The 23,268-nt window shown below is 57.3% G+C and overlaps 1 protein-coding gene across 2 annotated transcripts; it reads right to left on the reverse strand.

The window, feature by feature from the left end:
• Positions 1-148: 148 nt before the first annotated feature.
• Evpl (envoplakin) lies at positions 149-18,711 on the reverse strand. Of its 2 annotated transcripts, none has more exons than XM_028889728.2 (22): positions 18,505-18,711; positions 14,830-14,929; positions 14,250-14,404; positions 14,020-14,146; positions 13,228-13,353; positions 13,017-13,055; positions 12,731-12,892; positions 12,538-12,645; positions 12,348-12,443; positions 10,774-10,899; positions 10,265-10,411; positions 9,426-9,580; positions 9,214-9,311; positions 8,843-9,015; positions 7,291-7,469; positions 7,072-7,210; positions 6,776-6,969; positions 6,315-6,465; positions 4,864-4,947; positions 4,635-4,745; positions 4,442-4,534; positions 149-3,790 (listed from the first exon to the last, which is right to left on the reverse strand). In XM_028889728.2, the coding sequence occupies exons 1-22, from the start codon at positions 18,600-18,602 to the stop codon at positions 350-352; spliced, it is 6,102 nt and encodes a 2,033-aa protein (XP_028745561.1). In that variant the 5' UTR covers positions 18,603-18,711; the 3' UTR covers positions 149-349. The 2 variants fall into 2 exon arrangements, with proteins under 2 accessions (XP_028745561.1, XP_037056774.1); XM_037200879.1 differs by having other exon boundaries at positions 10,265-10,414.
• Between the last annotated feature and the right edge of the window lie 4,557 nt (positions 18,712-23,268).

The following is a 23,268-nucleotide window of genomic DNA, read 5'->3' on the forward strand; positions in this document are numbered from 1 at the left end:
CATGACCACCCATTTCTCAGGCAGGTGAGTTGGACACATCTGCCCCACCCAACACACACTTTGGGGAAAAATTCCCAAGCAGTGCTGCCCCTGGGTTCACCCCCAAAACATACTGATCCTGCATGCCCCAATGAGAGCAAGACACGGCACCAAGACAAATCATTTATTCGAAGCGTGGGGTGGGGGTTGGGAGGAACAATGGCGTTCCCCAAGTTTGGGGACAGAGCCCAACACCACAAATGCTTGAGTAGGTAAGACAGGAAGGACAGAGGGAGGACCCACTGCCGGGGTTATGCTGCTCCGGGGCAAGGGGTGCATGCATCCTCCCCCGCCCTCTGCATAGCCCTCATTAACGCACGCAGGAGCGTGGCAGGGTCGGGGAGGCTGCGCGGTAGCAGCGGTAGCCTTCAAGCACGGCTGGGAGCAGCAGCAGGCCACTGAGAGGGTCTTTGCGGCAGCGCTCCATGGCCCCCTTGTAGCTCAGCCGCTCCTTGGTGATGGGGTCTGTCAAATCCTTCTCGTAGCCTGACTCATCTTGCAGGAGCTGGCCCAGCTCTTCACTGACCATCCCGCAGAGCACAGCCTGAGGCACGGGGATGCGCCCCGTCCTCTTGGGGTCGATGAGGCCCCCGGTCAGGTGCTGCACCAGCAGGTGGGGAAGCACGCTCTCCTGGGGCATCCATCCCTTCTGGATAGCCTCGCCTACTGACAGCCTCTTCTTGGTGACTGGGTCCTCGATGCCAGTGAAGGCCTTCTGAGCGTTGAGCAGCCGCTGAGTGGAGGTGTTCTCAATGAGCCCCCGCTCCACCGCCTTGTGCACGGAGTACCGCTCGCGGCTGAGGAGGTCCACGATGCCCCCTGTGGCTGCCTGGGCCTCCAACAGCTTCTGCCCAGTGATGGGGTCCAGCATGTTCTTGGCCACAGCGGCCTTGATGCTGCACTTGCTCTCCGTGGTTGTGTCGTACACCCCGGCGATGGGGAAGCAGTCGTCAGTGAGCCCAGAAGAGAGGCCTGGGGAGAAGAGACTGGCACTCTGGGGGCCCGGGGAGCAGAGCGGGGACCTGGAGATGATGGACCCAATGGAGAGTGAGGAGCAGGGCTTGGTCTCCCCAGCCACGAGCAGGGCAAACTCGGAGATGGGGAGGCGGCCGTCCTTGTACCGGTGGTATTCCTCTTTAGAAATGCGGCGGCAGCGGAGCGCGGCCTCAATGGAGTACTGCTTTCCGCTCTTGCGGTCCAAGAGAACAGACTCCTCCCCACAGGGGCTGGAGGTGGTGACTTCTTCCCAGTCACACTCCAGCTCCTGCAGCTGGAGGTACTGGCCTCGGTCGATGATGCCCCTCTTGTAGGCCTCGTACGGGGACATGTCATTCCCAGTCTCCGGTTCCAGGATGCAGATCTTAGTGGAAAGGTTGGTCTCCCGGGTCTGGGTTTCCTGGCCCAGCTCCTCCCGGCTCACCTTGGTGTGCAGGTCCCGGAGGGTCCTCTCCTTCTCGTAGATCTTGTCCTTTTCATGGAGAATGGCTGCCTCGAGCTGCGAGAGGGCCTGGCCACGCTCGGCCGCCTTCTGCCGCTCGCTCTCGGTCTTCTGGCTCAGGAGCCTGCCCTCTTCCTGCAGCTGCTGGGCTCTCTGCTGCTTCTGCCGCTCCAGCCCTCGGAGCTCTTGCTGCAGCCGCCCACACTCCTGGCTTGCCTGGTCCCGGGCCTTCTGGAGTTCAGCCTCCTCACGGGACCAGGACCTCCTCAGAGCCTCGGCCCGGTCAATCCGCTCCCGCAAGCTCCGGACCTCCTCCTCCCGGGCCTGGCGGGCTGCGCGCTCCCGATTGAGGGTCTCCCACGCTCGGGCTCTCTCGCCCTCCAGCACGGGATCCTTCTCCACCCTGATCACTTCCTTGTAGATGGTCTTCTCCTGTGATTTAGTTTTCTGGAGGAGGTCAACCTGGACCTGCAGGCCCTGGCATTCCCGATGCAGCTCCATCACCCGGCTCTTCTCCTGGTCCAGCTCCCGCCTCAGGGCTTCTGTAGACCTCTCCAGATCCGGGTCCTTCTCTAACTTGACCACTTCCTCCATGATGATCTTCTCCTGCCGGGCAGGGGGGCGCTTCTCCAGCTCCTGGATCTTCAGGGTCAACTGGCGCAGCTCCTTCTCGGCAGCCAGCTTCCTGCTGCGGTCCTCCTCAAAGCTGAGCAGGGCCTCCTTCTCCTCCACACCGGCACTCAGCTGCCGCACCTCCAGCTCCAGCTGCCGCCGCCGCCCCACCTCCTCGTCCAAGCTCCGGCTCAGCCGGCTGTGCTCCTCATGCAGCTTCGGGTCCTTCTGGGTGACCACCACCTCCTGCACGACAATCTGCTCTTCGGGCCGCCTCCTCTCCAGCAGCAGGTACTTGTTCTGCAGCTCATAGACCACGTCCTCGGCTGCTCGCCTCTTCTGGACCGCCTCCCGCACCTCCTGCCGGAGCCTCTCAGCCTCTTTCTCCAGCACCGGGTCCTTCTCGTGCCGCACGACTTCTCTGCTCACCATCTTGGTCTCCACCTTGGACCGTTCCCGCTTCCACTCGTCACGCTCCCCCTGCAGCCGGATGAGCTGCTCCTGGCAGCGCCCGTTGGTGTTGACCAGCTCATTGAGCTGAGCCTTGAGGCGGTCGATCTCGCGGAGCACCTCCGGGCTCCTCTCGTGCCTCACCACTTCCTGGGTCACTTCCTTGTATTCCACCACGGGCTTCTGAGCCCGCAGGACCTCCAGCTCAGGCAGCAGTTTCTCCACCTCCTGTTCCACGCCGCTCCTCTTGTGGCCTGTCTCCTGCAGCTGGGCCCGGAGCCGTGCGATCTCACGCTCCGTCTCAGGGTGCACCTGGAAGATCTCGTTGACGCGCTCCTGGAGCTGTACCTTGGGCTTCTGCTTCTCCACCACCCTGAGCTTGTCCTGCAGCTCCTGCAGTTCCCTGGCCAACACGACATTCTTGTTCTTCTCCTCCTCCAGGAGGCTCCTCAGCCTGGCGGCTTCCTTGAGAAGGCCAGGGTCCTGCTCCACCCTCTTTATCTCCTTCACAATGACCTTGGGCTCCACCGAGCTGATCACCTGCTCCAGGTCTTTGATGCGAGCCTGTATCTTGGCAACTGCCTCCTTCGCCCCCTTCCTCCGAGCAGCGTCCCCCTCAATCTGCAGCCTTAGAGTCTGGACCGCCTTAACCATTTCCAGATCCTTCTCCACCTTAACCACCTCCTTCACCACAACCCTCTCCTTCACATCCATCTCCTTCTGCTCCAGGGCCAGCAGCTCAGCCTTCAGTTCTTCCAGCCGGGCCGCGAGGAGGCTGTTCTCCCCGCGCAGCCGTTGCCGCTCATCTTGCAACTGGGTGGCCTGGCTGTCGAGGCCAGGGTCCCTCTCAATTTGAGTGACCTCTTTGGTCAGCAGGTGAGGCTGCGTGGTCCTCCTCTGGCCCTCCAAGTGGACGACCTTTTGGGCCACCACCTCCAGCTCAGCCTGCAGGCCGGCCCGCCTCTTGACCTCCTCCTCCACCCGGGTTGACATTGTAGCCACATCTCGTTCCAGCTGGGGGTCCCGGTAGAGTTCCACCACTTCCTTCTCCTCCAGCCTCGCCACAGGCTGCTGGGTCCTCAGCTGCAGCAGCTGCTGCCTCTTTTCCTCCAGCTCACGCTGGACCTCAGCCACCCGCTTCCTCTCTTTCTCTAGCTGGGACTTGAGGACCTCCGACTCTGCCCCTGCTTGGGCTGGGCTCCCAGATCCCGGTCTTGCTGTGTGTGTCACGTGGATGTCCTCACTAAGCTCCTGCAGTGGGAGGGGAGAGAGAGAGAGTCCTGGGGTGAATGGAGAAAAGAGTGGAGCCCCATTTTTCTGTACCCCACCCCTGAGGTCAGAGACCCCTTCCTGTTTTCTGAGACATGATCCTGGGCCATGGAGCTGAAGATGTGGGATGCTTGGACACAGGATTTTGAGGCTCTCAGTTAGATGCTATTAGGGTACAAGGCAGGGTCCAGGCCATTTGCAGCAGATAGTGCGCACAGGACCCTCCCAAGCCTCCCCCACCCTCAGACCCAACCTTCTCCAGTAGATGCTGAAATATGGCTCAGGAAGAAAAAAAGCGGGCAAGCCACTGGAACCATAGAGAGCTCTTGGCTTCTGCTCTACCAGCAACGGAGACCCAGGTGTTAGGACCTGGGTCCTAAGGCTGATGACTGGAGCATTTCTTGGCTCTCTGGGGCTAGAGGACATGTCCCCATCAGAGGATTGCCCATGGCTAAGCACTGACTACAGGGCATCTCCAGGGCCTGCCCGGAACAGGCACAGGCCAGTGAACTTCTGGAGACGTCTTCATACCCAAGCCCTCTTGGGGCTGGAGGCCGCAGGGGAGAAAGGATGACATCCAGGCCAATAGGCCTGGTCAGCTGTGTGGGCGCAGGGTGGGCGCTGTCTCTGTACCTTCTCCAGCATCTTTTTAGCAAACTCCAGCTGGTACAGCTGCTGCTGCTGGGCTGCAGTGACCTCCGTGTAAGCCTTGGCAAGGTTCTTCTCCTGGAGGTGGTGGAGTGGGGGGAGAGCAGTGTCAGCTCTGGCCTGAGCAACTGTAGAGCTGGTGCCAGAGGATGCCGAGCCCTGCCGGGACCCGCCTCACCTGAGCCTGGATGCTCTCCTGCAGGGAAATCACTCGGAGTCTCTTAGGAGCTGGCACTGCCTGGGTGGGCTCCAAGGAGCAGCGGTAGGTATCTGCTTGCAGCTCATAGTCCTGAACAGGGAGAAAAGTCACTTACAGAGACTGGGCATGGAGGATCGGAGTCTGGAAGGGGGAGGGAGGGAGGCTGGTGGGAAAAGACAGACGGAGAAGCTGAAGTAGGCGTGCTCACCTGCAGAGCTTCCTGCAGGTCCTGGGTGAGGCGGGACACTGCGGCCCGGTCCTGCTCACGCCCCAGGATCTCTTGCATCAGCCTCTGCCAAGGAGGAAGCAAGAGTCACGGGCTGGGCAAAGCCCCTCTGCTCTAGCTGGTATCTCCGGGGTTACAAGCAGCCAGCACACACAGAGGCAAAGGGGACCCAGGGGCGCCTGGCTTCTCTGACACAGTTCTCTTGGACCTTCTTGTCTGATGACCCTAGGAATTCTGTCTTGGCCCAGCGGCTCTCACATTGTGACTTTAGTGTCACCGGGCCAAAGATCTGCTGGACCCGGCTGCCCAGTGGGAGACTCTGCAGCCCTGGGGCACTGCCTGAAGAACAGTCTGAACAAGCTTCCGGGTGATGCCAATGGCACCAGTTAGGGACCAGGCTCTGGAAGCCACTGCTCACCCATCCTTCTGAACCCTGGGGATGCCTTTTGATTCACCTGGAATCTTAAAAACAAAACAGCAAAGCAACAAAAGTAATCACCAGCAGGCGGTGGCGCACACTTTTAATCCCAGTGCTTGGGAGGCAGAGGCAGACAGATCTCTGAGTTCAAGACCAGCCTGGTCTACAGAGCAAGTTCCAGGACAGCCAGGGCTACACAGGCTACTACCCTGTCTTGAAATAAACAAAACCAAACCAACAAATAAAAACAAAACAAAAGTCTCAATGCTCTAAGAATTCCAACTTAACTTTTTGGGGAAGGGCACTCGGCCCCCTTCCCCCTGGACTTCTGCCCTGGCTCTTCAGAGACCCTCCCTGTCTTCACCCACACCCTTTCATCCATTGTCCATTTGGAGCCAGAGACCACTTTCAAACCATGTGAGGGTGAGCTTCTTCCCCCAGGGCTCCCAGTGCTGTAAAGTCATGTCCAGATTCCTTCCTGTGCTTAGAAGAACCTGTGTGGTCTGTCCTTGCCTCTAGACCCAGTTCATTCTCTGGACCAGAGTCCTCTGAGTGGGACATTGCTCCTCCTCCCGACGGCCAGGCTTTTCCTCAGGCCACTTGCCCCCACTCCCACAAGTGTCCACCAGGGGGTGCTCACACTAAACTGGTGTCTGGTCTCTGAAAGCTTTGGTTAGCCTCAGGCCTGGGATGGACAGACTGCCCAGCAGGTGGACTGCCTGAGGGAGTGGGTCTGTGCCCTCCACTCCTGGCTCATCCCCTACAGCCTTAACAAGGATCGGGAAGGGCATACAGCAGTGGCTGGAATCCCACCAGAGGAAACTGGCCAGGGAAGGGCCACGCTCCCAAACCTCCTGGTCTCAACGGTGAGGCCTCTGGCTTTTGAGCCTTGGCCTCATCAATACAAGCAGCTGTCCCTGCTGGGGAGGTGACTGGAAAGAACAGGGAGCTAGCTCGAGGTCCCAGCTCTGGGCCAGGCCCTGACTCAGGTCAAGCCCCGAGCCCCAGCCCTCACCTTCTGGGCTTCCAGCTTGTAGGCAATCTGGCTGGGCCCATCGCTGGGCTGCACCTGGTTGTGGGGCAGCTGCTCCAGCCAGGAGCTCAGGTTGTCCCTGACATTTGTGAACTGCTGGTAGCTGAGCCTGGCATCTTGTAGTGTCTTCTCCCTGCCGGAGGACAAGGTCCCACATGGGGGTGAGAGCTGAATCCAGGGAAGAGTTGGTGGTCCACAGAGGAGGCTGATGGATGCCTCCATCCTGAGACAGAGCAGAAGGCCTGCATGACAGGCCATGTAGGTCTTTCCTCAGAGACACAATGAACACTCTATTTCAGACAATGAACAGCGCCTCCCCGACACGGGTAAGGGCAGGAAGTCAGTCTGGTGACCACCCCATTTTAGAGGGGAGGGAACGGTCTTAGAAAGGCTGTCGCCAGCTCAGCAGCAGCCGTGCCTGGGCTCCCCTGCATTCCACTCACCTCAGATCCAGCTGGTCCCCTACGGCGTGGTAGCGGTCAGTGAGGACCCGCACCTGGCGCTGCTGGCGAGGCAGGTCTTGGCAGAACTCTTGGAAATGGTTCTGCAGCGCACCGCATGCATGCTCAGCAGCCTTCAGCTGGCGGTGCAGCCCCAGCACACAGCCCTGCTGCTGGAGGAGCTCTTTCCGCTGGTGCTGCGGAAGAAACGGACAGGAGGGAGCATGCTCCGGGCTCCTCGGGATACCCAGACCCCTCCTTACCTGCCCCTTGCGCCAGGAAGCTGCCGCTGAGCCTACCTGCAGCTCATTGACCCTCTCCTGCAGCGCCCCAGAGCCTTCAGGGACGGGCCCCTCCTGGGCCAGGGCAGCCTCGAAGCCCCGAATGACCCTGTCTGCCTCCTGGATCTGCTGCTCCAGGCCCAGAGCAGCTCTAGCTCTGCAGTGAGGAAGCCACCGTCAGACACTTCCGGCGTACCCTCCAGTACCCTCCAGATGCCCCCCCTCCCCAGCACTCACTTCTCCCCATAGAGGTGGCACAGACTCTGCACGTCATTATATTTATTCTTGACGTTGTTGAGGATCACAGGCAGCTGCAGGGCAGCTGGGCCCACGGGCTTAGTAGACAGGAACGCCTCACACTCCTGCTGGGCCGCCTCCTTCTCCGCTCCCAGGCTCTGAAGGTGCTGTGCTGTGCCCTGGGTCAGGGTGGAGCAGGCAGAAAACACAGTCAGAGGTCCCTGGGTCACCAGACCCTATGAGCGTGAAGGCATGGTACGAATCCGAGGCCAGGCCCGGCTATTCTAATCCCCAAGAGGATAGCCTAGGGCAGGACACTCTTCCCACCCTCCACCCCCCATCCCCCACCCCCCGTCCTCATCTGTAGAATGATGGATTGGGCCATGAAATGAGATCCTGTATACTAGGCGCTTAGCAACAAGAACCAGGCCCGCGCTGGCCTGTGGTTGGCACTGTCACTCTTGCTCACCAGCAGACCCTCTACCCTGCTGCTGCTTCAGGCTGGGCAGGCAGAGCCCTGGCTCGGCTCACTCGGGGCTGCTGCCCTCTGATCTTTCACCACAATTATTTCCCCCATTCCGTAAGGCAGACCTTTGAACTGGGCTTTTAGTGGTCTTGCCAACACCTCTGATATGGCAATTGACATAAGAACCAAAGGACCTCTGGATGTGGTGGCTTGTGGCTGTAATCCCAGCACTTAGGATGCTGGGGTGCGAGGACCAAGAGTTCGAGGCCAGTCTGGGCCACAAAGGAAGACTGTCTCAAAATAAGCAAGCAAGCAAACAAAAACAAACAAAAAACCCACAGACCCACTTTGGTGTGGCAGGGTCAGCCACCAGCCTCCGATATCCTGTATCTATGCCCTCCCTCCCACAAACATCCCATCTATGAGGCCCTCCAATGAGCACCCAGTCCCCCCGGGGACCCCACTCCAAGCCAGAGCACCCACATGCAGCACCTGGCTTCATATCCCCTCCTCCCTGGCTAGGCTGCTACCTCCCTCCATCCACACTGCAGCAGAGACCAGAACAGGTTATACAACAACCTAAATGAACATGGTTCACGTTTTTAAAAACCAAACACTAATGGTATGCTGTATTTGAAGAGAAGCCGGTTTGGAAGGCTGGCTAGAATGCTTGGGCTTCCACCCAGGGCACTTCCAGGCTGCTGAGTTCGTGTGTCAGAGAACGTGGTCATCACCAGCACTGACAGTCTTTCCACGCCTCTAGGCAGGCTTTCCTGGAGTGCTGAGAAATCTCCCCCACCAGGAATCCCAGGATTCCTTGCTGTTCCCACAACTCTCACTAGAAAAACTTCTGTGTTGGGGGCCTCTGGCTAGGCATGGTCACATTGTCACCCTCAGGATGCCTGAAGGATCTGGGTACCACCCCAGATGTGAGAAACTCAGAAAAGTGACTTATCCATGGTGACAGAGCCTGTCATGGAAGAACCAGGACGGGAACCCTGTTCTCCGAGTCTATGGCCCCAGGAGTGTGCGCAGCCTCAGAGCAGGGTCCTCTCGGGTACCAAGCTCTCAATGATGCTTGCTTACCTCATGACTGTGGATGCGGTCCTCTAGGTCCGTCAGCGGAGCAGAGCGGTTCAGTGGTGTCCGAGCCCAGGTCAGCACCTGCCTCTCTATCTGCCCCAGATCCCCATCCAGCTGGGTCATGTGCGTCAGGAGCTTCTGAGCCTGTGGGTCAGCTGGGGCTGAGCCTGCTGGAGCTGGGGGCAGAAGAGCTGGTGAGGCTCCAGGCCTACCTATGTCTGCCTAAAATGAGCTCTCCCTGGAGCCTGCAGGGAGGGTGTGGAGGACCTGGAGGGAGGACTGGACCTAACTGAGGGAGGGATAGTCCCAGAGATGGAGCACCGCTTGCTCATCGTGGCCCTCCCGTCGGCCCCTCCCTGGCCATCCTCTGGTACCCTGCTGGCCAGGCTGTAAAGGCTCTCCCACAGTGGCCTTAAGGCGGCTCTTCACTGTAGACAGCTTCTGCTTCAGGGTCTGCAGCTCCGTGGCCAGCCTGGAATGAGGAGATGAGAGAAGCGTGTCTCTCTCCCTAACCCAGCACTAGCATCCCACTGCCTCAGAGGAAAGCATTGGCCTTGGAGCCTGTGAGCATCTTGGGGTGAGCCACCTGGAGGCCTTGGCTACAGCTTCAGGGTCTGGTGCTGGGATACAGAGGCAGGCAGCTGGGGCGCTCTTGGTCTCTCCTCCGGGGCCCTGAACCACCCATGTATACGGGTCAGCATTGTCCTTGAGTGTGTACTGCTCTCCGCGGAGCAGCTGCACCTGAGGGACCGATGGAGAGGGGTCATGTGGGACCAAGGACAGGAGCTGGAGAGGTGGCTAGGGTCAAGATGGGTGGGTGCTGGGGATGGGGTGGATGGGGACAGGGGTGTGCGGGGGACAGGGGTGTGCAGGGATCGGGGTGGGTGGTGGGGACATGGGTGGGTGGGGATAGGGGGTGGGCGGAGACAGGGGTGGGCGGAGACAGGAGTGGGCGGGAATAGGGGTGGGTGCTGGGGACAGGGGTTGGGTGCTGGGGACAGGGGCGGGGACAGGGTGGGGTGCTGGGGACAGGTGGGCGGGGACAGGGGTGGGTGCTGGGGACAGGGGTGGGCGGGGGGTGGGTGCTGGGGACAGGGTGGGCGGGGATGGTGGGCGGGATAGGGATGAGTGCTGGGGATAGCGGTGGGTGGGGACATGGGGTGGGGACAGGGTTGGGCGGGACAGGGGTGGGCGGGGATAGGGTGGGTGGGGACAACAGTTGGGACAGGAACTGGAGAAGAGGTGGGAGCAGCTGGGGTGAGGATGAGGACAGATCAGAGGTGGGACAGACTTGAGAGGGGTGGGGCTGGGTCAGGGAAGGATCGAGGAAGAGGGAGGGGTGCGGGGCGGGGGGGTGGGGGTGATGGTGGGGTGGGGTGGGGGACAGACACGGGAGTGGGTAGGGAGGGCCGGTCGGGCTCATACTTCTCCTGAGTCCCAGTCACAGATGCTGTCCACTTGCAGGGGCTGCTTGGGGGGGTTCCTACGCTGCGGCAGTGGCGCCACCTTCCGGCTTTGCTGCTGCAGCTCCCCGACAGCCCGCTCTGCCATGGCCAGCTGCTTCTCCTCGGCCTGCTTGGGACCCAGGCAACAGGAGCTCAGGCAGGCTGCAGTGGATGCTACCTCACCCCCTTTGCATCTCCCAAGAGGAGTGTGGCCTTCATCAGGGGAGAAGTCTAAATCAGACTGGCTTCGCACTGATGGAGGGTAAGGACACTGGCTAGTGTCACACAGGCCTCCAGAGTGGCAGCTGTGGGGACCTCAGAGCTCTCCCAGGCTTCTCTGGTCACATTACAGATGGCACACTGGAATCTAGGAGGGTCAGGGCTCCTGCTGGAGCAGCCTTTGTTCTGGGGCCTTGGGCCTGAACTGGGGACCTCGTTCCTGGAGACAGGACGCAGATGGCCCCGTGGGGCTGGGTGGGGTTACCTCACCTCCAGTTGTAGTAGGAGCTCCGTCGGGGAGCTAGAGGAGTCCCCAGGGACAAGGCTGTACTTGGTGTCCAGGTTGGAGTTGAGCTTTGCCAGGGTCTGGATGACTGAGTCCGCCTCTTCCTGGAACTAAGGTCACTGGGTAGTCAAGGGCAGAGCCGGGGGCAACCCTGCTACCCACTGATCCTGCAAGGTAGCTGGAACATTGGCCAGGCTAAACTCATCCTAGGATAAACTTCAAGTCAGGCTAAACCCACGCCAGCTACCCCTAAAACCAGCTTAAAATAAAAACAGGTTAAATCTCAACCAGCTAAACAAAGACCAACTACAGCTACCCAGGCACCGGGACCTTTTTAAAAGGGTGTGTCCACAAATGGGGCAGTTTTGGTTCATTGAAAATAGCTTTTAGTGTGTCATAAGACAATCTGCTGTTTTTTGTCCTCAGGGGTCTGGTGCATGTCGGTCTCGTCTTCTACTACTGAGCTACACCTGTGGCTATTTTATCTTCTTCTTCTTTTTTTTTTTTTTAGATAGGGTCTCAATAAGTAGCACAGGCTAGCCTCAAGCCTCAATTTTGTCATCCCCCTGCCCCTGCTTTCTGCTCCAAGTGGATATAGGATATAGGCGTGCCCTTTCAGCCACAGCCACCATACTGGACCCCATCTGTTATTTTATTATTATTAATTTTTTGTTGTTGTTTTTTTTTTCTAGACAGGGTTTCTCTGTGTAACAATTCTGGCTGTCCTGGAACTTGCTTTGTAGTTCAGGCTGGCCTTGAACTCACTGAGATCTACCTGCCTCTGCCTCCCAAGTGCTAGGATTAAAGGCCTGGGTCACCACTGCCCAGCCTATTACTACTTTTTGTTGTTTATTTGAAACAAGGTTTCTCTGTGTAGCCCTGGCTGTCTGGAACTAGTTGTATAGACCAAGCTGGTTTCAAACTCCCAAGTGCTGGTATTAAAGTCCCTCCCAAGGGCTGGGACACCGCCTCCCGGCTACTATTAATTTTTTGAGACAGAGTCTCACTATGTAGTCTTGGTCAGCCTCGAACTTGCTAGGTAGACCAGGATGTCCTTGAGCTGATGGAGATCGGCCTGCCTCTGGCCAATGTGCACATATTCAGACTCATACATATGTACACATAGCTTAAAATGAATAAAAAAAGAAAAAAAGAAGAAAAGGAAAAGCAACCCGGGGCGGGTGATGCAGCTCAGTTTGTAGGGTGTGCAGAGAGGCCCCGGGTTCGATCCCCAGCACCACGTAAACTAGGTGTGGTGGCACATGCCCCAGTGCCAGTCGGCACTTCAGAGGATCAGAAGTTCGTGGCCACCCTCAGCTAGATAGTGAGTTTGAAGTCAACCTGGGTTACATAAGATTCTGTCTCAAAATAATTGATTAATTTTAAAAATTAGAAAATAAGCTCCCTCGGTAGGGGTGAAATCACCCTGCCGAAGAACGCAGTCTTATTCCCCCACGGGGACCTAGGCACAATGCCACAGCTCCGTCTTCTTAGTGGCCCCTGCGATCTGTGCTGCCCTCAAGCCCCCTCCCCCCCAGTCCCCCAGCCCCAGGCTCACCCTACGGTAGTCCTCCACGTGCTGCAGCTGGTTCTCCTGGCAGATGCAGAGGTTCAGGAAATTCTGCCACTCCATTTTGAGGGCCTCCTGGTGGACCTGGAGCACAGCAGGGGGGAGCGCTGGAATCCTGCCAGCCCTCCATCCTGTTTGGGGAGCACAGGGTTGGGGGGCATGGGCGGGGCCTCCACACCTGGATGGGCCCGATGGCTGGGTGCCCAAGCTGCACCATGCGCTCCGCGTCATCCTCCAGCTGGTTTATATTCTGCTCCTGGGCCAGCAGTTCATGCTGCTTGAAGTGCTAGGGACGATCGAAGTGGGGACAGCAGCCATTAGCAATCAGAGAGCCCTAGACACCCCCACTGCCGGGGCCTGTCCCCACACACCTCGTACTCGCGCCTCACACCAGCGGGGTCAGGCATGAGGTCATTCCAATCCTGCTGCAGGATGCGGCCTTGCTGCTCGGCCAGAGCATTCAGCTGCCGAGTGCAGCCCTGCAGGTGTGTGTACAGGCTGCCCAGACTCTGCCGGCGCCATGAGGCCGCCTTCTGTGCTCAGGAGAGAAGGAGGTGGCAAGAGGTGGCATCAGTGCCCTCGGCGACCCTAGGAAGGGTCCAGGCGAAGCGGTCCCACCCACAGCAGCACCCAGACCCCGTCCGTCTCCCAGCTCACCAGGAGGTCACGGTATTGGTTCCTGATGGTGGTGGCATCCTGCCTCAACCAAGGAGAGAAACGAGGCCAGTGAGAAGCCGGGTATGGTGTGATGGTCCCCTGAGTAGGGGCTGCTCCCCACCAACATCCTTCCCTTGAAGGCCAGCAGCCCTAGTCTGGCTGTGATGGGAGGAAGGAAGGCCCACACCAGGCTGGACAGGGGTGCACTCACGGGTCCCACCAGGGTCCGCAGCTGCTGCCCGTAAGCCTCGATCTCCCTCTGCAGGATGTTGTGCTCAGCTACCTGCTGCTCCAGCTCTGCCATCCCGGGCCCATACTGACCCTCACAGACCAGCTTCTGTGAAAGAGCCAGGTCCTCAGTCCCACCAGGAAGGCCTGGGGCCTACAGTCCAGAGAACAATTCCACACCCCACCCCACAGCCACCAGTGCCCTCCTCACAGCAAGAGAAGCAGAGTCAGAGAGGCAAAGAATGGACAGGTCAGGTGAGCAGCATGGATGAATGGCCACTGGTCCCCATAGCAGGGACATGCCATTCTCATGTGGCCATCGGGACTAAGGCTCAGTCCCACTGGCTCTCAGGACTCAGGTCTCACACTGCACTCTTGTGTTATCTGTGGCCCGAAACCTCAGCAGCTGCTGCCTGAACGTGTCCAGCCAGGACCTGCCCTCCCCCACAGTCCCTGGTTGTCATCACAATGACGGCTGCTCAGTGTCCTGTGGCTTGGTATGACCACTGTCCATCTACCCCCTCCTCCCAGCAGGAGGCTCTGTGCCTTCCGGGGGGGGGGGTCCTCCCTCTTCACTGTGACCCAGCCAAGTCCTCCCACCTCTCAGTGCCTTCCGCGGCTGCACTGTCTTCCTGCTGGCTACCCCCCCGGGTCCCCGAGCTAGCCCCGGGTTCAAACTCAAAGCCCCGGTAAACACATTCTGTCTTGCTCTCTGACTGCAGCGGGTGTGGCTTTGAGCTCCTGGAGAATGAGTCGATACACGGGTTCCCCTAACCTGTTTCTGCTCCAACACCCGCGCCCAGTCGACCCTGGGCCCCACATCCGGCGGCAACACCATCTTCTCATACAGGGCGCGGTACTCTGCACACTCCTGGGTCACCCGCTCGTGTAGCTGCTTGATGCTGCCAAGGAGTAGCCACCAGGTCAGAGCCCGGCTGGCTCTCCACGCCCCCCCACCCCACCCCCACCCCCACGCGCTTCCATTGTGAGCCCCAGGTCACTTACTCCTTCTCAATCTCTTCAGCCTGCGGGTGCTTGAGCCGCCGAGCCTTGTCTACGTCCAGGAAGAGATCTTTGAGCAGCACCTCGGCCTCCTTCAGGTTGCGCCCAGTCTCCTGCTGGTGCTGCAAAGCCTGGTTCTGCTCACCGTTCTGCCGGTCCTGGTGTGGGACACGGAGCCACATGCTGGGCCCAAAGCCTCACGGCCATGTTCTTGCTGACCTGCCCCTGCTGGACTGACTCCGCCCTCCCTCCACCTGCAACCCGGCCCTAGAGGGACCCTGGTTGTACCAGCCCACCTTGGGGACCACCAAGCAGAGGGCTAGGGCGTCCATACAGCGGGTGTCAAGGACTCCTAGGTCAGATAGCAAAGGTCCTTCTATTTTATTCCCAAAGTAGGAAGCATGATACAGAAAGAAAGCTGAGCCCTCCCTGCGACTGGGGTGGGCTATGGGCGGTTGAGGACTAGATTGTCCATCCCTCTTCATAGAAGGAATCTGGGGGCGCCTAGGCATTGACTCTGGGCCTCTGTCCCCTGTCATCTCCCCCCCACCTCGTCTCCTCCCCCCAGTTGCAAGGTCCTTACTTGCTGCAATTTCTTCTGAGTCTCCAAAATGTCCCTCTCCACCTGGTCAGCGTTGGCTTGCATGCGGGAGATGAGCAGGGCCAGCTCCTGGGTCGCAGCCCTGGTAGATAGTCAGGGACAGAGGGACACATTATGGAAAGGCCCTCTGTGTCTGCCATGTGGGATGTCCCCTGTCCTCCCACAGGGAAGAGTCCATGGTCTGAGCTCTAAAGTGCTCAGGCCTGCAGAGACTTTGGAAAGTGACCTTCCAGGGCTGTGTGCTGCTCCAAAGCATGTGTACCTCAATTACTCCAAATCCTGTCCAACCACCTGCCTGCACCTTGAGGTGGGTGGGGAGGTGGCCCAGGGAGAAAGTCAGTTACCTAAGATAGGCTGGCTGCCTTCAGGAGGTGCAGCTGGACCCAGAGGAAGCAGGGGAACAGAAGCCTCTTCCCCCACCCCAGCTTCCCCCATTCCAGCCCTGGCTGCCCCCACCATCCTTCTGCCCAAGGGGCTTCAGCAGTATGGAGACTCTAGTGACTACCTGGAAGAACCAGTGTTGGGACAGGGAGAGGCCAAGAGATGGCTGGGTACCCCAATATCCTCCTGCTGATTCAGGGGCTCAGGAGCCTGGCCTCCAACCTGCTTTGCTTTGCTTTGTTTTGTTTTGTTTTTTTCTGTTTGTTTGTTTGTTTGTTTGTTTCGAGACAGGGTTTCTCTGTATAGCTTTGTGCTTTGTGCCTTTCCTGGATCTCGCACTGTAGACCAGGCTGGCCTTGAACTCACAGAGATCCACCTGCCTCTGCCTCCCAAGTGCTGGGATTAAAGGGGTGCGCCACCACTGCCCGGCTCCTGCTTTGCTCTTTAGCACACCCTCAGGAAGCCAGTTGCTCAACCCCAGGCTTCTTCCCTAGGCACTCAGTGTCCCCCACTCAGTGTCCCCCACAGAGCTCTTCAGAGCCCCTCTGTGGGCGTGCACTCTGAGGGAGAGAACACTTGAAAAGCATCTGTCCAGGGCCTCTGTGCACAACACCCTGCAGGAGTCACAGGCCAGGTGACCGGGAGCTGCCCCTGGACCCTCGGAGCACAGTGCCGGCGAAGATACGGCCTTCTGAGAAGGCTATGGCCAAAAGGCCTGGGTTTGGTCCTCCTTACCAGTACTCGGCACACAGCCAAGGTTGGCTTGGTCATCCTGCCTCCCCTTCCGGAGGTGCTGAATTTATAGGCATATGCTACCACATCTGGCTTTACTTATTATTTTTTTTTTTAGCCTTAAAAATACAAACAAACTTGATCTCAACAATTCTCGCTCATACAATCCCTCCTCTTTCTCGCCGATTGGATTCTTGGAGCTCTACCTGGAGCCTGGCCATGGATCTCTGCATCAGCTCCCCTCAGTCATTGGATGAGATTTCTAGCACGACAGTTAGGGTGTTTGGCCATCCTATCACCAGAGTAGGTCAGTTCGGGCTTTCTCTCGACCGTTGCCAGTAGTCTATTGTGGAGGTATCTTTGTGGATTTCTGGGGACCTCTCTAGCACTTTGCTTCTTCCTATTCCCATGGGGTCTTCATTTATCATGGTCTCTTTCCTTGTTCTCCCAGGGACAAATAGCCAAATTAGTGGAAACACATGAACTATGAACCAATAACTGAGGAGCCCCCAACTGGATCAGGCCCTCTGGATAAGTGAGACAGCTGATTAGCTTGAACTGTTTGGGAGGCTCCCAGACAGTGGGACCGGGACCTGACCTCAGAGCATGCGCTGGTTGTTTGGAACCTGGGCTTATGCAGGGACACTTCGCTCAGCCTGGGAGGAGGGGACTGGACCTGCCTAGACTAAATGTATCAGGTTGAGCTGAATCCCCAGGGGAGTTCTTGCCCTGGAGGAGATGGGAATGGGGGGTGGGTTAGGGGAGTGGGGGGGGGGGGGAGGAGGGAGGACAGGAGAATCCATGGCTGATATGTAAAATTAAATCAAATTATAAAATTTAAAAAAAAATACAAACAACATCTGGGCTGTGGTGGCACACGCCTTTAATCCCAGCACTTGGGAGGCAGACGCAGGTGGATCTTTGTGAGTTCGAGGCCAGCCTGGGCTACAGAGTGAGTTCCAGGAAAGGTGCCAAAGCTACACAGAGAAACCCTGTCTCTAAAAAGAAAAAAAAAAAAAAACCCACAAACAACAAGAACTCACAACAACCAAACCTTACACTGTAGCCCAGGCTGGGCTGGAACTAACCATGCCTGGCCCTGAACACAGAGCTCTCATAGGCGTTTGAAGAATTAAGCCATGAGAAGCACCCAATTCTGAGCCTCACAGCATCCAGTTCATATTATTTCATTTTTATGGGTGTGGATGTTTTACCTATATCTGTGTACCACGTGCATGCCTGGTGCCAGTGGAGACCAAAGAAGGATTCTCTGGACCTGAAGTTACAAATGGTTGTGAATGTGGGTGCTGGGACTCGAACCCAGGTCCTCTGGAAGAGCAGCCAGTGCTCTTAACCACTGAGCCATCTCTCCAGTCCCATTTTTGTTCAACTGAGACAGGATCTTCTTACTGTGTAGTCCTAGCTGGCCTGGAACTCACTATGTAGACCAGGTTAGCCTCCAACTCACAGATCCACTTGTCTCTGCCTCTTGAGTGCTGAGATTAAAGGCAACACGTTCATTTTGGTTGCACTGATGTGGGCACCTTGAAGGTAGGGACATCACTGTTTCTCTTGCAGGGCATCCCCAGAGCCTAGGGCAGATCTGACATACCACAGGTCCTCAGTCAAGAAGGGCTGAATGAGTAGGCGCCTCTGAGGGGAACCAGGAGCCCCCAGGGGGATGTGTGGATGGAGCTACAGGAGTCAGGAACTCAAGGCCAGGAGGCTTCTGGGCCTCAGGTTGGACCTCCCAACAGAAATGCTTCCACTGGGAACTTGCACTCCACCCTGGGCTGGGCTCAGTGCCTCAGGGGGACAGGTCACTCCAGTGAGAGTCTTTACCGCTGTTTTTCCTGTCCGCCCAGATGCCCAGCCTCTGGGTTGGCACCCTGATCCCTATCGAGGTAATGGGTACCCAGACCTCAGCCTTCATCTCTGCTCTTATCTTGACACTTCTGCACCCTAACACCTGACTCCAGGCAGGCTGCTACCTCCTCCTACACAGGGCTTGAGGCCAGTGAGCGGGAAGAACATGGCCAAGTCTCTGCAGAGAGCTGGTGACCAGAGCATGCATGGTGCCACCTCCTCTCACCCCCACGAAAAAGGCCTCCTGACTCCCCTGGGGGAAAGTCGTGTGTTAGGTGGGGGACGTAGCCAAGCCCAGAAACCCTTCTCCCCAGCCTCTTGGTCTTGCCCACCCTGTGCCCACGTTCCAAGACTTATCCGATCCAAGTGGTCTGCCAGAGTTGAGTGGCAAACAGGGGGCCAGACTCTGCCATTCCAAGTCACCTTGTCCAGCACCTCTGCAAGGCCACCCTCCACCTGTGCCCCAACCCCCACCCCCCGCATCCCCCTCAGGAGAACGTGGGCGGCAGCAGGCTATCTATCCATCCCTTGTTCAACCTGGGCCAGAGGCAGGAGGGAGTCTACCCTTGGGCCCTTGGCCTCAGGACACCAAATGCCAGAACTGGGCTCCCAGGTAGCTGGAACACCTGGGCCCTGCACCACCCTGATCCCAGCACCGCTACCCACGGCCCCGCTCACCGATTGTGCTTGTTGGGGGAGCCCTTAGGGGACCCCTTGGCTGGGGAGCCCTTGGGGGACCCCTTCCCCTGGGAGCCTTTGCTCAGCCCCTTGAACATGGTGGTGAAGCAGGTGCCGGCTCAGGCTGGGCTCTCCTGGACGGAGGGCGGGAAGGCGACGCGCGTCCTCGCTGGCTACTAGCCGGGCTCTGGAGAGGTGGGGCGGCGGTCGGTCGGGGATGGCAGTTTCTGGGAGGCCCCTCCCTGCAGGTGTGGTGTCCCGGTCAGGCCCGGCCCGCGCATGCCCCAGCGCCCGCCCCGACGTGCACAGCGAGCTCCTGCACAACCAGTCTGGGAGGAGAGGGCACAACCCAGGGGCGGGGCGCCCGCGCGACTCCCACGGAGGTTTGGACTTGTTACACCCACACGCCCAGCTAAAGAGCAGCGATCACACCCAGGTGGGGAAGTGACCGGCCGGGGAAACAGACCGACCTAACTCATATGTAGGCGCTGGCTCAGCGGGTCCTAGAGCTGGGGTTAGCTAACACCTGGGCCCCTTGCACAGAGGTCCGCTATCAGCCGGGCCCCCACCCATGGCTCGGCCGGCCAGGAGAGGTGGGGCCACCCGGGGCCTTGCTCTATCTCCCACGGGGCAGCTGGGAGACATTCACACCAGGCAACTCATTTGATTTCATTTTCTTTTCAGTTTGAGATGGGCTCTTGTTATGTAGCCCAAGCTGGCAGTCCACCTTTGTGCCTCAGCCCCCAAGTGCCGTGATTACGGGTGTGAGCCACCATAACTGCCTGCATCTGATATTTTTTTAAATGTAGGTGCCACCCAGCTCGTTCCCCATGGGCCCCTACAGCTCCATGCACGGTCAGGACCCTCAGAAGATTCGAATCCTAGCTTCAGAGAGGCCAGCCAGGTTACCTACCCACTGCACCCCTTCTTGGACCTCTACCAGAATTGGTCAGCCCTGCAGCTAAGCCTCGGCAGAGGTCACTGGACAATCCATGGCACCCTGGTTGTTTTTCTGTCCAGTTTCCTGGTAGAAAGGCCACTGAGTGGCCCTTGTGGTTCCTACCAAGTCAGCCTGACTGTCGCATGGTCACACTGATTTAGTGGCGTTTTCCTCCCATCAAGTGCCAAGTCAACTCCTATTTCTAGCAGGGCCTCAGGGCACCAGAAGAGGCCCAACCATCTTTTGGCCCCATCTCACTGAGAAGCTACTGAATTTGGCCACTGAACTAGGGAGGAAGATTCAGTTTTCTGTTCCTGAAGAGGCTGGCAGTAGCAATGAGGGGTGAAGAAGGCCACAGGAGGAAACGAGGTGGGCCTAGGCACCACATGATTAGTGAGATAGCACCAGAGGAGCAAACCCACTCGGCCTCCGTCCCCCACTTTAATTCCTTTGACAATTTCCTTCTGAACACTAATATCCCTGCCTGCAATCAGCTTGTCTCACCAGGGACCATTTAAGTGACTGCATGGCCCAAAGGTCCGCGATAACTACCACCTTTCTCCTGGACCTGTGTCCACACAGCTGTCTTCCCCTTTGAGACAGGGCCCTTCCCAGGAGGTAGTGGCTGTGGGAGGTGGGGTGGGGTGGTTGAAGGTGCCCAGATTGCAGCTGGTCTGTGCCACAGAGCTTCCACTCCTCTGAGGAAGCCCTCCAGGCAACAGATGAGCACTGTGGGGCCAATGTGTGCACCAAGGCTCAAGGGCTAATTGACTCACTGCAAGAAAAAACAGGAGCTGACTCCCTTGATGTGACTGTCAGATCAAATCAGATCAGCTCCAGCTGAGGGCTGCCCAGGGCAGGCAGAAGACTCCAAGCTCTGACGTGAACTGTCGCAGCAGAGGGTTCCTACTCAAATGGCAGAGCATTGGTCCCAAGAGTAAACCATAGGAGAAAGGACAGGGACATGGAGAGAGCTGTGACTCTGTGTTGCTGTCTCTATTGAGACCTGCAATGTTGCACAGTAGTATGTCACCAGCCTTGTGGCTGCTGAGCATTTGAACATTCCTAAACCGAACCATGTACAAAATCAATCTCTCTTTCTCTTTCTCTCTCTCTCCTTTTTTTTCCTGTCTGTCTGTCTGTCTGTCTGTCTCTCTCTTTCTGTATGTGTGTGTGTGTGTATAACAGTCCTAGCTGTCCTGGAACTCACTCTGTAGCGCAGGCTGGCCTCAAACTCAGAGACATCCTCCTGCCTCTGCCACCCAAGTGCTGGGATTAAAGGCGTGTGCCACCATGTTTCAATGAGATTTTGAGTATATTAAGTTAATATGTTAACACTCCCTCCTCCGTCTTTTTTTATTTGGCTTTCACTGCTGGGGACGAAGTTCAGTTAATGGAGTGGCAGCCTAGCTAGCATTCGGGAGGCCTTGGGCTCAATATCCAGTGCTGCATGAACCCAGAGTGTCGACTTGAAATCCGACACTAGAGTGACACAGGCAGGAAGATCAGTAGTTCAAGGTCACCCATGTCTTAAAAATGAATAATACGGGCTGGAGAGATGGCTGAGCAGTTAAGAGCACTGGCTGCTCTCCCAGAGGACCCAGGTTCAATCCCCAGCACCCACATGGTGGTTCACAGCTGTCTGTGACTCCATTTCCAGGGGATCTGACACCTTCTTTCTGCCCTGAGCACGCCAACAAACACATAACATTTTAAAAATAAAATTTTAAATAAATAAGTATGTGGCTTCTAGAAAACTGGGTAATACAGGTGAGACTTGCCATCTGTGGCTCAAGTTGGAATTCTCTGGGATACAGGTGGGTGTGTGGACAGTGCTTGTTACCCCAACACTTGAGAGAAGGATCAGGGGTTCAAGGTCATCTTCAGCTCTGCAACAACTTCGAAGCTAACCAGGCCTCCACGAGATCACCACACAACAAAAAATTCTATGACACAAGCCAGGCATGGTGACGCGCCCTATAATTCTATCATTCAGGAGGCACAGGGAGAAGGATTGATTCGGACTTTGAGGCCAAGCTGGGCTATGGAGAGAGTTCCAGGTCAGCCTGAGCTTCATGCCAAGACCCTCTCTAAAACAGAGAAAGAAACAAAAACAAAAGACTCAGTAGCAGCCGGGCTGCGGTGGCGCACACCTCTAGTCCCAGCACTCTGGAGGCAGAGCCAGGTGGATCTCTGAGTTCGAGGCCAGCCTGGTCTACAGAGTGAGTTCTAAGACAGGCTCTAAAGCTATACAGAGAAACCCTGTCATGAAAAAACAAACAAACAAACAAACAAACAAAAGACTCAGTAGCTTAGCTCTGAGCTACCAGCTGGACAGGGTGGGCCCCAGGTGTCCTCCTCCTCCCCGTGGGACACGGTTTCTGGTCCTCTCTGTCCCTTGCTCTGTTCCCTCCTCTGTGCATCCAGAGGTCTGAAATCATGAATGCCCCAGCCCCAGCCCCTGTGACTTTAGTGGTGGTAGCTCATACCCCTCAGTCTGCAAGCCCCTCCAGGCTGAGCTGGGCAGCTCAGGGGAAGCCACAGGGCCTGTGGAGTCTAAGGGCTGAGCCGACTGGGAAGCACAGAGGCCAGCTGAGCACAAGTGCAGCCTGCCCCTAGTGGGGCAAAGATGCCAGGACTCAAGACTCCTCTAGCTCAAGGGCCTCGTCCCTGGAAGCAGATGGTGGCAATTCTCTTTTCCCCTGAAGTGGCCCTTGGTTTGCACAGAATCTGCTCTTTGACCCTTGGGCAACCTGAATGACTTCCTTCCATTATGCTCTTTGCCCCAGTGAGGAACAGAGGAGTTGTCCACCAACTGGGCCTAGAGAGGCCAGCCAGCTAGGTGGGGGAGTCAGGAGACTCCTTCCATCTGTCAGACGTCAGATGCAAAAGGCTGGGCCCCAGGAATCCACAGGGCTCTCTGGGGGAGGTTCTTTTGGCAGTGTGGCTGATAAAACGGAATGCCAGAGGAAGGTCTGGCTGGAGAGGAACAAAAGGTGGTACAGCCCGTGTGACTGTGGCAACCCTAGGACTGTGCGGAGGGCGCACGTTCTCTTCCTTCCGGGCTTTCTACACCAACCAACTAGACGCGGCATTTCAAAACCACCCAGGGCACCCAGGACAGTAACCCACGGTGGAAGGAGAGAAGGACCCTTGAAAGTTGTCCTGACCTCTACACCCACACCACAGCAAGTGTATACTCCTCCCCCGATGAATGGGTCCTTTAAATGTGTCATTTGAGATTATTTTTGGAACCCACACCTAGTTAACAACCCCCCTGTAGACATTTGCAGAGCCTTTCCTGTGTACGCACGCCTGCCCACGGGTGCCCTGACCACAGCTGTTTCATGTCCCAGACTCTGCAGGTCTGGCAGCCACGGTGCAAGCATGTCTAAGGCTAAAAGAACAGCAGGTTAGATGGTTCCAATTGGTGCTGTCAGGATACAGGCGGCTTCCAATTTATTCTCTCATGCTTTGGAGCATCGATAAATTCTACAGTTAAATCTGCTTTCCATCTCCTCTGTAGCAACAACAGTCTTCAAAATAAAATTAAATAAATCAGAAGCAGCACATATCTTTGCTATCTTTGGGTATTTTCTTAGCCCTCTGAATGTGCGAAGCTTTCAGGGCTGTGGACAGCAAGGGGCTGCTTGGAGTCCTGTGATCAACTGGCTTTTCTGTGTAATTAATGGTGCACGGTCCCGACAGATGACAGTGAGCAGGGCCCTTCGCTCCTGGGTGGAGCCAGCACCCCAACATGTAGGAAAAAGGGCTTCCTGCAGTCCAGGGCCACTGTGGGACAAGGGTTGCTTGGCCACTGAAGG

This window comes from Peromyscus leucopus, chromosome 8b (assembly GCF_004664715.2).
Source record: "Peromyscus leucopus breed LL Stock chromosome 8b, UCI_PerLeu_2.1, whole genome shotgun sequence".
Classification (NCBI taxonomy): domain Eukaryota; kingdom Metazoa; phylum Chordata; class Mammalia; order Rodentia; family Cricetidae; genus Peromyscus; species Peromyscus leucopus.

What these genes read in the sequence shown, in the direction of transcription:
- Evpl (XM_037200879.1), bottom strand. Translation starts at nt 18,602, where the DNA reads ATGTTCAAGGGGCTGAGCAAAGGCTCCCAGGGGAAGGGGTCCCCCAAG. An exon ending in GGGTGTTGGAGCAGAAACAG is followed by an intron (nt 13,354 to 14,019) that starts GTTAGGGGAACC and finishes GCTCTTTCACAG; the next exon opens with AAGCTGGTCTGTGAGGGTCA. An exon ending in AGCTCCTACTACAACTGGAG is followed by an intron (nt 10,415 to 10,773) that starts GTGAGGTAACCC and finishes CTGGGTCCCAAG; the next exon opens with CAGGCCGAGGAGAAGCAGCT.